Below are 14,659 nucleotides of genomic sequence, written 5' to 3' on the forward strand. Positions count from 1 at the left end.
ACATACGATGATGTTTGGACAATTGCCTTGCTTGTTCTCAACCCCTTAAAAGTTAAAATGGATCAAAATTGATGGATTAAGTATGGACCAATAAAATTTAACCGTTGATTGTTGTTTTGAGGTTGTATTTTGATTCTAAAAGAAGAAATTTGTTTTAAAGCATACTGAATTTTTTTGAGCATACTTAATAATGCTAAAATAGGGTCACTAAATAAAAAACAACATCATCCCTTATCCGTCCTTTTTGATAATAGCATAATTAACCTTACATAATTAGTGTTAATGATTATGATTAAATTTGATTAATTAGGAATTTTAAGAATTGATTAAAAATTAAATTATTAGTGGTAAATTAGTAGAAAAATCAAATTTATGTGAGATAGTTGGGATTTTTGGGAGGAAGAAAGAGAAGTGAAAAAAACTTGGGTTTTAAGATTTTAGTGATTAGAAGTGACCAAAATGTGTGATTCAAATCAGAGGTAGACTTCTATACAAGGTTTAATGTCCTTTTTATAAGTTGAATCTGTCAAAAAAAAATGAATTTTTAAAACCCAGATCTACTGACCAGATGAACGGTTCGGCTGATAACTTGTCAGCCGAACCTCTGTTTTTTAAAAATATACCTAGGTTCGGCTAACAACTTGTCAGATTCAAGACAACACTTTCTTGAATTCAAGAGTTTCTCCATTTATAGATTTTCAAGGCCACTGATAGATTTGAATTCAAACTAAGGTTGCTCGAGATTCAAGAAAAAACTTTCTCAGTATAGATGAGATTCCTAGTTAGGAATTCATGAAAGCATGTGAAGAACTCCGTCTTGAAATTACACGAAAGAATATGCACTATGGTCTAGGGTTATGGGACCATGCACAATGATATTCCATGGCATCTAGCCTTTAAACTTAAAGCGCTGGCGGTGTTCAATAAAACTCAAGCCTAAACAATAGTTCACAAAATCAAGGTAATTTTGTGAATTAAGTTAAAATTGTCTATGAGAGTTGTGGCAAAAGAAAACATAGTCATATAAACAATTTGTCAACTTCTGCCATCTGGAATGGGTAGGTATGCAAACCGGGTTTGCAAAATCAGGCCCAAAGGGTATGCAAATCGGGTTCGCAAACCTCTGACAGTTCGTGAAGTCAGATCCTAGGGTTATGCAAACCAGATTTGCAAAACCTTTACAGGTTTACATGACATCTACAATCCATGGGCTCAGATGCAAAAGGTATGCATACCAGGGTCGCAAACCTCTATAGTTCATGAAATTCAGATTGAATTTGATATATAGAAAGTATGTATTTCTCCAAGCAGTTCATCCAATTCAATCATCCATAAATTTTAAAAAATTGCACGGGCGAATTCCAAATGATCAACTTGAAATAAAATAGTTCATTAACAATAAATTGTTCTGAGTTATTCATTAATCGAATCATATTTTGAGAGTTTAACCAAGAAAATCTTGAACTTAAATTTTTTTCTTTGCAATATAAAATCTACTAAAATCATACGACATAGTCTCATAAGATGGAATGGTATATTCCATGAGTAAATAGGATATGTCAGTCTTCACATACCTCTTTTGATGAAATTCTCGCGAATGTCTTCATTTGTTTTTCAGTCTTCAATCTTCGAGAGTTATTCAATGATGTATGATACTCAACTACTATACTCTAATCCTAGTCCAAAATATGACTTTAGTAGACTGTAAATCAAGATATCGTTTGCACATCTAACATTGACAACAAACTTGAGATACAAAAACTTGCGAGTTCTACCAAATAACAGTGGAGACGTAACCAAAAAGGAAAACTAGATAGCCGCATTGATGAAAAAATGACCAACATGATAGTTATGATAATGATGACGCTCCAGAACGACATGTTAAATGAGTCTGAGGTGCTCATAGTAGTCATGTTGGGCATTGGTCGTGGTAGACATCGCATTGATGTTGATGAATGAATGAATTCTTATTTTCTAGACTTATGTGTTTAACTATGGATATCTAAATCAAAATTTATTTCTTTAACTTATGTTTGTTTCCGGAGTTAAAACATTTTAGATACGAGTTTGGTTGCTTTTAAAATTATTGTGTTTTGCTAAGACGCGATAAAAAAACTATAATTTGATCAAAAATACAGGCATTCTAGCAGCTTTTAAGCTACAATATGTCGAAATGTACAATAATTTTTAGTAATAACAACAAGTTTACAGTCGGTCTACATGACCATACGTATCAATCGATTATGGGGAAAACATTCCATAATTTTTCAGGTTCACAAAATATGTTGATATAAACATTCATTTTGTCCGATTCTTAGATCCTGTGACAATGCCAATTTTCTGTTGGTTTTTAGGTTACAATTTTTCGTTTTGGAAAACCATATCAATCGTTTTTAGTTAGAGTGAATTCCAATTATTTCTGTTTTTTAGGCTTTTATTAATTGGTTTATGTAACCATCCATATCGACCGATTATTACTAAAAAAAAAAAAAACCAATCTTATGGTGGGTTTTAGCTTGAAATTTGTCGACGTTGACATATATATATATATATATACATATATATATCGACTGATTGTAACAAGCATATTTCTTTAAACATTTTGTTAAACCATAATCGATTGGCGTAGACATATATATATATCGACCGATTACACCAAATTATTCCAGTTATATTTTGTTTTTTTTCAAAAAAATTAGATGATGGGTCATCCTCTACATTAAAAAAATCTCTTTCCCAGACCCAATTTACTCATTACTACTTCATCAACTACTCGAATAGAGCTGAGAAGGCATATAAATTAGAAGAAAAGATGGATCGCGTTAAATAACTCAATCTCATCTTCCACGAACTTCGAATGAAATTTATTATATCTTGGGAAATGTTTGAAGAATTTTACCATGAACGCATCGGGAATCCTAAAAACTGCAAATGAAGAGACTTAGCATTTAGATTCAATATAATATCAAAATGAATATGTAAGAGTACCTTAAGATTAAAATAATGGTTACCGACCATCATTGTAATGAAATGACCCTCCACCGACATTGTCCCTATTTAGCCACTGCGGTTATCCGACAATGTGGAGTTTTAAATGGACATCACCGCGGTCATCCAACAACATATTTCTGGGAGATCATACATTCCTAGATTACTCTTGCCTGAGAATGCTTATAGATTCATAGCTTTTCACCGACTCTGGGAAAAATTATGCAGAAAAGGCATTAGTATTTGTAAAGGTCAAACCGTTACTTATATTCCACTCGGTGAACCCTACCTGCCAAATCATGGTGTTACGATTATCCCCAAGTGTCTCGTAAAATGAGTGATTCGAAATGCTTACCCTTATCTCATTGTTCGACATGCTCACCTTTATCTCATTGTTTGCTTACCAACATATAATTTATGTAATTTCAGATAGAATGATTTTGTAGCCTATGACGAATACGAAATGGTGAACGATGATTCATGACCATGAAGGAATACATACAATGTGTTAAGCAAACGTGCTCGGAGATTCATTGACGATGTATTATTGTGCGAGATTCAAGAATTCATGTACTAAATTATGTAATGGGCTAATTTCTTAAACTGCATAATGCGCTAATTTCCTAAAAGTATGAATGCAATTTTTCTTTATGAAATTGCATCATAATCAGTTTATATGAGCTTTAATATTGACCGATTATGTTGAGTCAATCGACTTATCTATCAACCTGTATCTGTCGGTTTCTATTGTTCTTCATGGATAAAGAACACAAACCCAGAATCAGTAAACGTGTACTATGGTATCCACCGATTTTAGTTTGATGTCCTTACAAAATAATTCAATTTTATTTTTCATCTTTTTAAATTTCATTAACATCAGGCACGGGCCTAGTAAGGGGGTAAACGAGGCTCTTTCCCGCCCCTAGATTTGCTAAATAAATTATAGTATTGATATTCAGCTTATTTTTGGTATTAGACCAACACTGAATTTACAATAGCCTATATATAGTTAGCCCGTATCCAAGAATTTATAGTGTGATTTGGAGCCAAATAATTAATTCGTGTGAGATTGTGAGTGTAATTTACTCAAATTCAGAAGAGACTTCTTTAACTCTTTTCCATGTTCGAAGTGTTAGAACTTGTTGTTCCTCATTGCTAGTGGTATCCAACTATCCAAGGCTTTGATTTCTACTTCTATGAAAGATTGCAATGAATCAGTGATGCCCAATTAGAAATTCAATTAGTCAAGGTATTTATACTAGTTTTTAACTTTTTTTTAGCTTCTCAATCTTTGATAGGATTTTTGTGCCGGAGATATTTCTTTTAAAATTTAGGGCCTTAATTTGGTTATACATTCTTACAATTCCAATTTTATTATCTTTATTAATTGGCTTAGTGGAATGAATTGTTATTAGCATGTTAAGGTTCTCTACTTCTCTTACTTTGTTTCGAAATTAGGGATAAATTCTTTGATTTGCTGAATTTTACGGTTTTTTAGTTTGACCCTACTTTCACAGTGTTATTAGTTTGAGATTGATAGGGAAAGTTGGGTATATATGTTAATTACCAATTATGTTATTTAAGATCTCGGTACGATGTTTACACTTTACTGTTGTTGATTTCAGTTTTATATTGGGTATTTTTTAGCAAGTGGTAGATTATTAGTGTTTAATTTCATGTATCTATTAATTCCATTCAGGTTACAATGTCAATCAACCATCTTCAACTAGCAGCTAAGAAGCTAAAACTGATAGAGTCATTTTTCAATCCGAATGCGAAGGGGGGGTGATAAACCAAGAGGAATATTTCCTTCTACCAAGAACGTTGACATTCTTACTTCATCACACCATGAAACTGATACTTCTCAGCAACAAAAGAACTCATCATATGCTCAACCAACTACATCTAGTAATCCAAAGAAGTTGCGTACAGATAATTGTGTGTACAGTCCGCACGGAAGCCAGTGATGTTTATTATGATCGTGGTCCAGGTCTGATACCTCAAATTTGTGAATAACTGGTGAATCAGCGAGATGAGGTACGTCGAGCATATTCAAAACGGAAAATGGGTCATTTGTCCAAATATTTTTAAATCACGGTTCAAATGGACGAGTAAAAAATAGTTTGGGTGAAATGGCCAAAAAAAATAATAGTAAGGATTAAACTGGTTTCATCCTAGCTTAAATTTAAAAAATAGCAAAGATGAAACTGGATACATCCTGTGTAAATTAAAAATAAGAAAAAATATTTGAAAATGGGCACGGTGAAACTGGTTACATCCTGCCTATTTTTACATTTTTGTCCATTTAAACAGTATCAAAATCTAACTGTCCATTTCACCCAGGAATTGTTGATTTTGGTCTTTTTAACCAATTTTGTATATTCAAAACAAGGAACTTTTAAACCTAAACTTTCCAAATATCTTCCTTATTGGGATGAAAAGCATAATCGTTGTTTCCAATATAGTTGGCTAAAAAAGCACTCATGGCTAGAATAATTTATCGAAAAAAAACAAAGCATATTTCTTCCCTTGCTTTATTTTTGAAACATATCCACCACAACGTGCTGCATTTACAGTAGAAGGTTTCACAGATTTCAACATGATTTGTTCAAAAAAACAGGCTACGACAAAAAAAAACTCAAGACATTGTTAATGCATGCATCTGGTCAAGACTACAAAAGTGCTTCTTCAAGAGTTAAGAAACAAAAATTGAGTTATTTTTTTTGGCAGTGTTAAACTCTTTTGTGATGAACATGACATTGTCCTTCCTGAATTTTCAGATCAATATATGATGGGAACTAGTCGTTCAGCGGAAAGACCATATTACCATTGGACGTTATTACCGCTTTGATATATTTAATGTTGTCATAGATTTTCACCTAACAGAGCTAAGCAGTAGATTCATAGAAGAATTAATGGAGCTATTTGTGCTTTCTTCAGCTTTTAATCCTGATGAAATTTATAAATCTTTTGACAATGATTCCCTTTGCAGTCTAGCGGAAAAGTTTGATCCTGAAGATTTCACAAAACAAGAGGGTTGTGTTTTAAGAAGCCAACTAAAACACTAAAAATATGATGTTATCGACAATCCAGATTTTCAAAATATGACTACATTGGCTGAATTATGTCGGCGATATATTGGTTGAAACTAGTAAGTCAAATGTGTATGATTTGAAAAATAAATTAATTTTCCTTGTCATGACTCTACCTGTTTCAACAGCTATTACAGAAAGGGTATTACCTCGTAACAAGATGGATGATGAGTTTCTTGGAGATTGTATGATAGTCCATGCTAAAAGAGAAATTGTTGAGAAAGTGAAATGTAAACTTCGCTTCATTGAGACCCCGAAAGGTTCTATTCTAATACCCAAGTAAGTATATATAGGTTGCACATCTTTTGTTATAGCTCGCCAGATCGAAAATCTTCATATTTATGGTGCAAATATTGCACCCGTACTTGTAAAACCTTACAGTATTACAACTTTTTTGTTATAAAGTATACTATATTTTGTACTTAACTATTTACGCAAACTTAATGAAATATACTTTTTTGCTACAAATTGAATGGAATTTTATTTTCTAATGGTTTTTGTTAATTTTATCGAGCTAATCGCTTGAGATTTTGTAAAGTTTTTGGTGAATCATGTTGCAGCCTTGCAGGTGAGGTGATACATAGTTCACCGATTGCTATAAAGCTTAGGAAACGATTAAGATTTCGCTGTTTGGATAAGCGACATATGATATAGTTGCAGAAAAAAAAGATACTATTTTAATTTCTATGTGAATCTTTCGGTCTCGATGAACAAAATGATGTTGAAATTAGTTTTATTATATATACAGTAACCCTTATCGGGTAAGTATAACCTAAAAGTGACATCTATGGGCCCACAAATGCATCAAATAGGTGTTCCCATACAACACGGAAGTATAAACACAATATACTACCAGTACACAGTTTTAGCCACACTTATCCTTTTCCTCCCTTATCGGGTAATGAAAACGAGATATTGTGAAAGCATACGAGAAATAGAATTTCAGGAAACCAAAAATGAGAATTGGAGGGAGGGGGAATGAAATTTTGAAACCAAACATCAATTATTTCATGTTTATTCATAAACCGAATTTACCCCTCTTGCTTTCTTTCGTATATTAGCAATGAAAATGTTAACCTAGCGAAGAAAACATTCCAATGAATAGATGTTGGTGGATTTTGTAAAAGAGCATACATTTTGTTAGATGATCTACTTGAAGATGATTATGCTGCATCTCTTCCCAAAATCCGGATCAAAAATTGGAAATCAGTGGTGAAGTTCTACTTCTATGAGTATGAGCACCCCAAATCACTGTGTTCCTCTGAGGCATGTGGCCCAAGCCCAAAATGGCAAACTGAACTAGAAAATGGTGAATAATATACTTGCAGTTGCACAATGCATACATATCATCTTAAGATTGTTTGGAGGAAGCACACTAGATCTCTTTGAGAGATGCCAATAGTAGAAGTGCTTGTTTGATTGACTTGCGCAAGGAAAGTCTAACATCCATGGCAATATTGGAACACTGCCCAGATTCAAACTTATTTGTTAATTAAGCCCGATATTCATTTTCATTACGCTTATTTGTTAGAAAGATTTGCATTCATTGATATAAAACATTGACACCATGTGTAAAATAGCTATTGGCTTCATATTAAGCAGCAATTCATTTTTAATTTCAATTGTAAACTTACAACGACGTCAAATTATAAGGGTACGGATGACATTAAAATTCGTCATTTGCCCTCTGGATGGATATATGTAACAAGCTAGTTACAGTATGTATATATTCCTGATTCTGTTACCTGCCTTTCGCAGCTATCACCTTGCTCACCAATAGATTCCACTTTGCCTCATCTTTCTTGGTCTGGTTTTGTATTTTAACCTTAAAGTGCCTGAAAAATCCAAGGGTTCATTTAAAATTTCAAAATCAGCCATTCCCACCATGTTGACCATATCCGAAACCAAGAGGTCTAAATTGGTCATGCAAACATCATCATTGGAAACAATGCAGGAAAACATGTGCTAGCTAGGGAAGAAAGAATTAGGTTGCTTACCTACAGAGGGGAACCTTGCAGGCATCAGGTTCCTTGCAAATGCGGGAATGCAACTCAAGAAGCTGCCACATGCGTTTGCAGTGAGCACATCCACCAGGGACACGGATCTTGCAAATTGAGAAGTGACGAACGAGGGCCTCAAGTCCTTTGCAAGCAGGAAATCCACAAGAAACTTGGGTTCCTTTCAGCATCTTATCACGAGGACCTATTGTCCTACACCCGTCTCTGCATATATGCAATAGTGCTCCCATTGTCTCGTTTAGCTGAGAGTACATTTTCTTCTCTTCACATTTCTTTATCTTCTCCTCCTTTTTCTGCGTGGATACCGAGCAAACATAAAAAAAAAAATACCCAGTTTGTTAGATTCGATTAATAAGCAGGAAATTCACTGTCATTGTATATTAGCAAGAATTGGTCAGACAAAAGTAGCTGATCAAACTTACAGATTCTGCTTCCACAACTGCCTCCAGCAATTCTTGCTCAAGCGCAGTATCAACACTTTTCATCACTTTCCATCCTTCGGTTGCAGAAATTGTCTTAAAATCTTTCACAACCATCCGAACACACATCAGAGAAAGGCGCGGTGCATCGCACCGTGTCGCTAACTGAAGCACATCAATTACATTCTCTGCCGTCAACATTGATCGCTCTAGTAAATGTGCACAAACTCTTTTTAGAGGTGGCACAGAATAGGAGTGAGATAGGACCAGCAAGTGGAGGACAAATTTCCTTATCTCGTCTTCCTCATAACTGAGCCACAAATCAAAATACAATTCTCATTACTCTGATAACATAGAGCTCAGCAAAATAAATTCATAAATGAGATACGTGTAATTAGAGATGGACCCAAGAATACTATACCAGGCAGAGTAGAGGAAGCGGATAAATGTATGTACAGCTTCAGATGGTACTCCAGAAATTTTGATACATCCAATGCCATCTTTAACTTTTGCCTCCCTCAAAAGTTTCCTCAGCACTACAGATGTAGTCCCCTGAGTCGAAAGAAACATTACACATTTACGCCATACAAAATTGGAGCTCCATATGGAGAAGGCATAGTCGCATACCAATTAAACGGAAAATTTAATGAAATTCGTGTCACTTACGAGAACGCTAGAATGAGCTGGAATAACAACTTGCTCGTCCGTGAGTACATGAACATCAGCCCCATATCCTTCATTGAAAATTTTGTCCCACGTATCTTTTGTTTCTTTTGGAACATAAATTGAATTCCAGAGGGTTGTGGGTTTAGAACAGTTAGACCTAGGAGGAGGAGGTGGCTTGGGGATGTTATCATTGTGATCGACCGGAGAGGTTGGGAATTCAACTGCTGTGACAACATCAGGTGTATTTCTTTCTCCAAACTCAATGTTAAAACTACTGTCAAAGCATTCACCTGTCGAGGATTCCGAAGAAGAACCAACTTCCACCTGTGCCATCAACGTTCACTATAGCCTATACGTATCAGATTACAGTAAAGTTTTTGCCTGCAAAGAAGAACAATATCAGTGACATACACGAAATAATTCGTAAAACGCAGCTTGGGTTAAAACTAACAGAACTTTCACAAACGCTAAAATGAATAACAAACTAAAATTGCAGACAAGATATCTGTAAATCTTCTCAATGGCTGAAATTTCAATGCAAGCTTTTTGTTAAACATTTGCATAAGACATCACATTTTATAGCTAAACAAGAAAAGTTAGAAACCGGAAAAGCATCAAAAACCAAAATTCTTGTTGATAACTTGTAGATAACATTAACTTGAGCTTTAGTTTTGTGAAAGGTACCATTGAATTGATTCCTTACCTTTTTTTGAAAGATTAACAAAACTATTCAATTCAATCATAAAGTCTACAATTGCAAAAAAGGAACGAAAACCCGATAAAATACCGAAGAATCAAAGAAACACTCAAGACAATTGATTCAACTTAATCATATTCTAAGTTTCATACCAGTTAAATTAAACCGGGTTCTCGGGCAGATGTCGACAAAGGGAACAACCAAAGTCACACAATTCACAATCAAGTAGTAGTACAAATATTCTGCAACTCCACCATTAAGTATACGCTCAAATAATAAAAATACTGAACCTCGAATCCGGAGGAAAACAAGATCTTAGATTCAAGATTCAACCTTTTTATTAATCTAACTTTCCAACTAATACAAAAACCATTAAAGAAATAAACTATCTTTCATCATGTACTACTAATGAGACGATCGTAACACATGCATTTACAGTTGATTCTTGAGGGAATACACCCAGAAACATACAAGATGATCGAAGGAACAAACACAAAATTCAATGAATCTCGATAAACAAGGAGATTCAAACAACAAGTACCAAAAAACAGAGGTTTAATTCAATCTTCAATGCCCAGTTCTTCGATTAAAGATAAAAAAACTAAATTATTAATAATTCTACAAATTATTAATCTAATGATGTTTGGTAAACAAGAAACAGAGTTCAACTCACAGAGACAATTCATCAAACTACTATGGATATTCATTAAAACTCTTAAATACTTCTTATAAAGTGGTAGAAAATTTACTGGGTTCTTACCTGAAACTTCAACGGAGTGACTGAAGTCGTCTGATTACTCCAAAATAACAAGAAATTAATACTCTTTTCTTTTGATGATTCTTCAAAAGAAACAGAGTAATGAGTATAAACCTATTTTCTCACTCAAATCTTGTCTAAAGCAGAAATTTCGATCAGACCCAGAGTTAATTTTCGGATCCTGATTACCAAAAAAGTATTAATGGGTTAGATTTTGCATGGAAATTAATAGATATCTCTCAACTTCTTAAATAATTAAGAAATTATTCTTGTGAAGATTTTTCTGGTAATGGAATAGTGGAGTATAATAATCGATAATAGCCGTTTGATTAGATGAAATCTAATGAAAGGGACAAGAAAATTTCCGTCTCCAGATGTGTTATTTTTAGAATATTCTTGCGCAACACGTGGATGGATAGGTTATGGGCGTACATAATAATTTCAGGGTTTAAATCACCGACCAATTGAAGTACAAGACAAGTGTAGATGCTAGTGATAAAAGTGATTGTCAAATTCATAGATGGGGCGGCTATATTTTCCCTACCTTTTGTGTTTGTGGTGATCATCAATCCGAGGAGTAAATCTGAGCTCGCCGGTGTTTGCCTGCATCTGATATACGTTGTTGTTGTTGGAAATCTCCCGAAAGAGGAGAAAATTAAAAAAAAATTTCTTTTCAGCGAAGAAGTAGATTTTACCAAGAAAAGATAATAACTCAAGATTGTTTTTTTTTCTTGCTGAGAAACACAGTGATATATTACAATAAAAAGAAATTATAGAGTGCCGAAAGGGGATCTTTCCTCAACATAGAGTTCAAAAACGGAGGAAAAGAGATCTGACTGTCCTAACTCGACGTGCAAGTCGATCAACTACATTATTTTGGGAACACTTAATATAAACAAGATTGAAAGTACTAATGCAAACAAATAAACTCCGACAGTGCACCAGCAGGTCACTGCTTCTCCAATCTACCATAGCATTGCCTCCATTTACAAAATCAACCAACTGGAGGAAATCACTCACGAACAGGACTCTAGACAAATCCATCTCCTTCGCCCAAGAGATAGCCAAAATGAGAGCAGTTGCCTCAGCACCAACTGCATCTGAGATAAGTCCAAAGTCTGCCTTCGTTCCCCTTATTGTTCCTGCAATATCACACAGAATAACACCAACTCCCATATTAAAATCCTTAAAAGAACCATCAAAACATTATGTGATCAACATTCTAAATGGAAGTTTTAGCAATCAAATTAGAAGACTTCTTAGTCTCTGGCGCAGCTACATAAGTGTTTACAAGTCTTCTGATATCTTAGATGATTTTATCCAGATTGATAGAAGCATTTTTGAAAACAACCTCGCATCTCATTTTTCATATACTCCACATAACTATAGCCCCAATGCTTGGCCAGTTAACCACAAAGGGAGACTTTCCAAAAGAATTATCAAACCACAACAGAAAAATATCTTCTATGTAATCAGTCCCAGAAGCTACCATATGTTGAATTGATAAAGCAAATCAAATATGAGAAGCAATAGGACACCTGACAAACAAATGCATCACAGTTTCTCTTTCATTCTTACATAAGGGACAACAATCATCAATATACTCATTGTACAACTTCAACAGGCAATTAACAGGCAACGTTTCTGCAAAATTTTTCCACATGAAATATTTGATTTTAGGTAGACAATCAAGAGACCAAACTTTCTTCCAAAAAGAAGTATCTTCTACTGATCTAGAAACATTCATATACACATTATAAGAAGATTTAATAGTAAAATTCCCACTTCTAGTATGAGCCCATTTTAATTCATCTTTCTTATTAGTATTTATCCTTAAAGAACTAATCTTTTTAACATCTTCAGGAACAAACAAGGATTGCAATAAATCTAATCCCAAGTTTTATTCTCATTGTTGATTAACTCACTAACCAAAGTAAAATTGATATGATCTGGATTATTCGACACTGGTGGAGCATTACCTAAGGGCAACCAGTTAGAAGTCCAGATTTTTGTACCAGTACCATCATTTATTTTCATCACAATGTTAGACCTTAAGAAAGTTAAACTATTTACTATACCTTTCCAAAACCAAGAAGACTTATCAGTAGCTTTATCAATTTCCGGTAAATTCTGATTTGAGAAGTACTTATCTTTTAAGAAAATAGAAATTAAGAGATCTGGGTTATTTCTAATTCTCCAACCCAGTTTAGCAATGAAGACTCTATTTGTAGCAAAAGAGTTTCTAATACCTAACCCCCCACATATTTTTGGTTTACCAATATCATTCCAAGACCGAAAGTAAGAAGCACGCCTTGGATTGCTTTTAGACCACCAAAAAGTTCTTTGTATTGAATCTATTTTTGTTGTAATCTTTTTGGGGAGAGGAAAACATGACATGTGATAAACTGCCGAACTTGAAAGAACATGCTTAGTAATCACTGTTCTACCAGCAATATTAAGGTTAGTTCTATTAGTATTACCTAATCTTGAATAAAATTTATCAATCAAAAACTGAAAAGATCCAGACTTCTTTCTGTTAATAAACAAAGGAGTACCTAAGTATTTTTCAGTATTACTCAAGTATTTGATTCCTAGAGTTTTAGACAACAATTTAACATGTTTATGATGCATCTTTGCACTGGTAAAAAACCCAGAATTTTCAAATTTTATTGCTTGACCTAAGGCTTTTGAGAAATTACCAATAATCTTCATAAGGTGTCTAGCATAAGAAAGGGATACTCTTGAAAATAACATACAATCATCATCGAAGAATAAGTGAGAAATGGAAGGACTATTACTCTTTAGCTTAAACCCCTGAATCATGTTATCCGCTTCAGCTTTTAATAAGAGACGAGATAACATTTCCATACAAATGATGAAAATATAAGGGGAAAGACAGTCACCTTGTCTTATTCCCCTGGAAGGATAGAAAATATCACTCGGAGAGCCATTAACTAACACCTAATAAGAAACTGTACTGATACATTGATGAATCAGATGACACCATAAATCCGAAAAACCTAGCTTTTTAAAGACTGCAATTATAAATGGCCACTCTAGTCTGTCAAAATACTTTGAAAGGTCTAGTTTTATGGCCATGAAACCATTCTTATTCTTCTTCTTTTTTCTAGTTTTAAAAGAGTGCAAAATTTCATGACTTATGATGATATTATCTTGAATCTGTCTATCAGCAATAAAAGCCGACTGAAACGAAGAAATCAGCGAATCAAGAATGGATTTTAGTCTATTGGTTAAAATTTTAGAAATTATTTTACAAATGGTGTTTGTTAAGCTAATAGGTCTAAATTCACTAGGGGAAGCAGGATTACATACCTTTGGAATCAGTGTGATAAAAGTGTGATTAAGCTGCTTGAGAAGATACTTATTCCTAAAGAAATTTTTAACATGATTTATTACCTCTGTAGACACTTCATCCCAATTGTCTCTGAAAAACCCACAGGGAAACCATCTGGTCCTGGCGATTTCCAAGGTGCCATATTTTTAACAGTAAGATAAATTTCTTCAGCAGAAGGAATTTCTACTAATTTAATATTTAACTCATCTGTTATAATAGGATGAACATCCTTGAGCACTTCATCAATATCCTCCTTTAAAGGCTGAGAAGAAGAATAAATACTTTTGAAATGGTTAGAAAGCAGAGCAACGACTTGTTCTCTACTTTCCAACCAATTACCTTGACTGTCTTTTAGAGTATGGATAGTGTTGTACATATTCCTATGCTTTACAGAGTTATGGAAAAATCTTGTATTCTTATCATAATGAAGAAAATAGTAAATTTTTGCTTTTTGCTTGTAGAAAGAATTTTCAATCGCATACCAGAAATCCAGCTGCTTCGAATAATTCAAAATGAATTCTCCAAGAGTTGGAGTATAGGCCATGGATTGAAGTCATTTTTTATCAGAATCGAAAGGTAGATGATGGCTATATTTCTTCACAGTATCAGAATCAACCATGGTTTCAAATAAACAAATAGCATTTGGCTTATTTTTCCTAAAAATATT

General features: G+C 33.9%; 1 protein-coding gene across 2 annotated transcripts; it reads right to left on the reverse strand.

Moving 5' to 3' along the window:
- Window positions 1–7,651: 7,651 nt before the first annotated feature.
- LOC113318347 (BTB/POZ and TAZ domain-containing protein 3) lies at window positions 7,652–10,884 on the reverse strand. Of its 2 annotated transcripts, none has more exons than XM_026566498.1 (6): window positions 10,641–10,884; window positions 9,184–9,564; window positions 8,939–9,069; window positions 8,521–8,827; window positions 8,078–8,391; window positions 7,652–7,915 (listed from the first exon to the last, which is right to left on the reverse strand). In XM_026566498.1, exons 2-6 carry the CDS (start codon window positions 9,514–9,516, stop codon window positions 7,822–7,824), a joined length of 1,179 nt encoding a protein of 392 aa, XP_026422283.1. In that variant the 5' UTR covers window positions 9,517–9,564; window positions 10,641–10,884; the 3' UTR covers window positions 7,652–7,821. The 2 variants fall into 2 exon arrangements, with proteins under 2 accessions (XP_026422283.1, XP_026422290.1); XM_026566505.1 differs by lacking the exon at window positions 10,641–10,884 and adding an exon at window positions 9,682–9,720.
- Window positions 10,885–14,659: the final 3,775 nt, after the last annotated feature.

This window comes from Papaver somniferum, chromosome 1, assembly GCF_003573695.1.
Source record: "Papaver somniferum cultivar HN1 chromosome 1, ASM357369v1, whole genome shotgun sequence".
NCBI classification, from domain to species: Eukaryota; Viridiplantae; Streptophyta; class Magnoliopsida; order Ranunculales; family Papaveraceae; genus Papaver; species Papaver somniferum.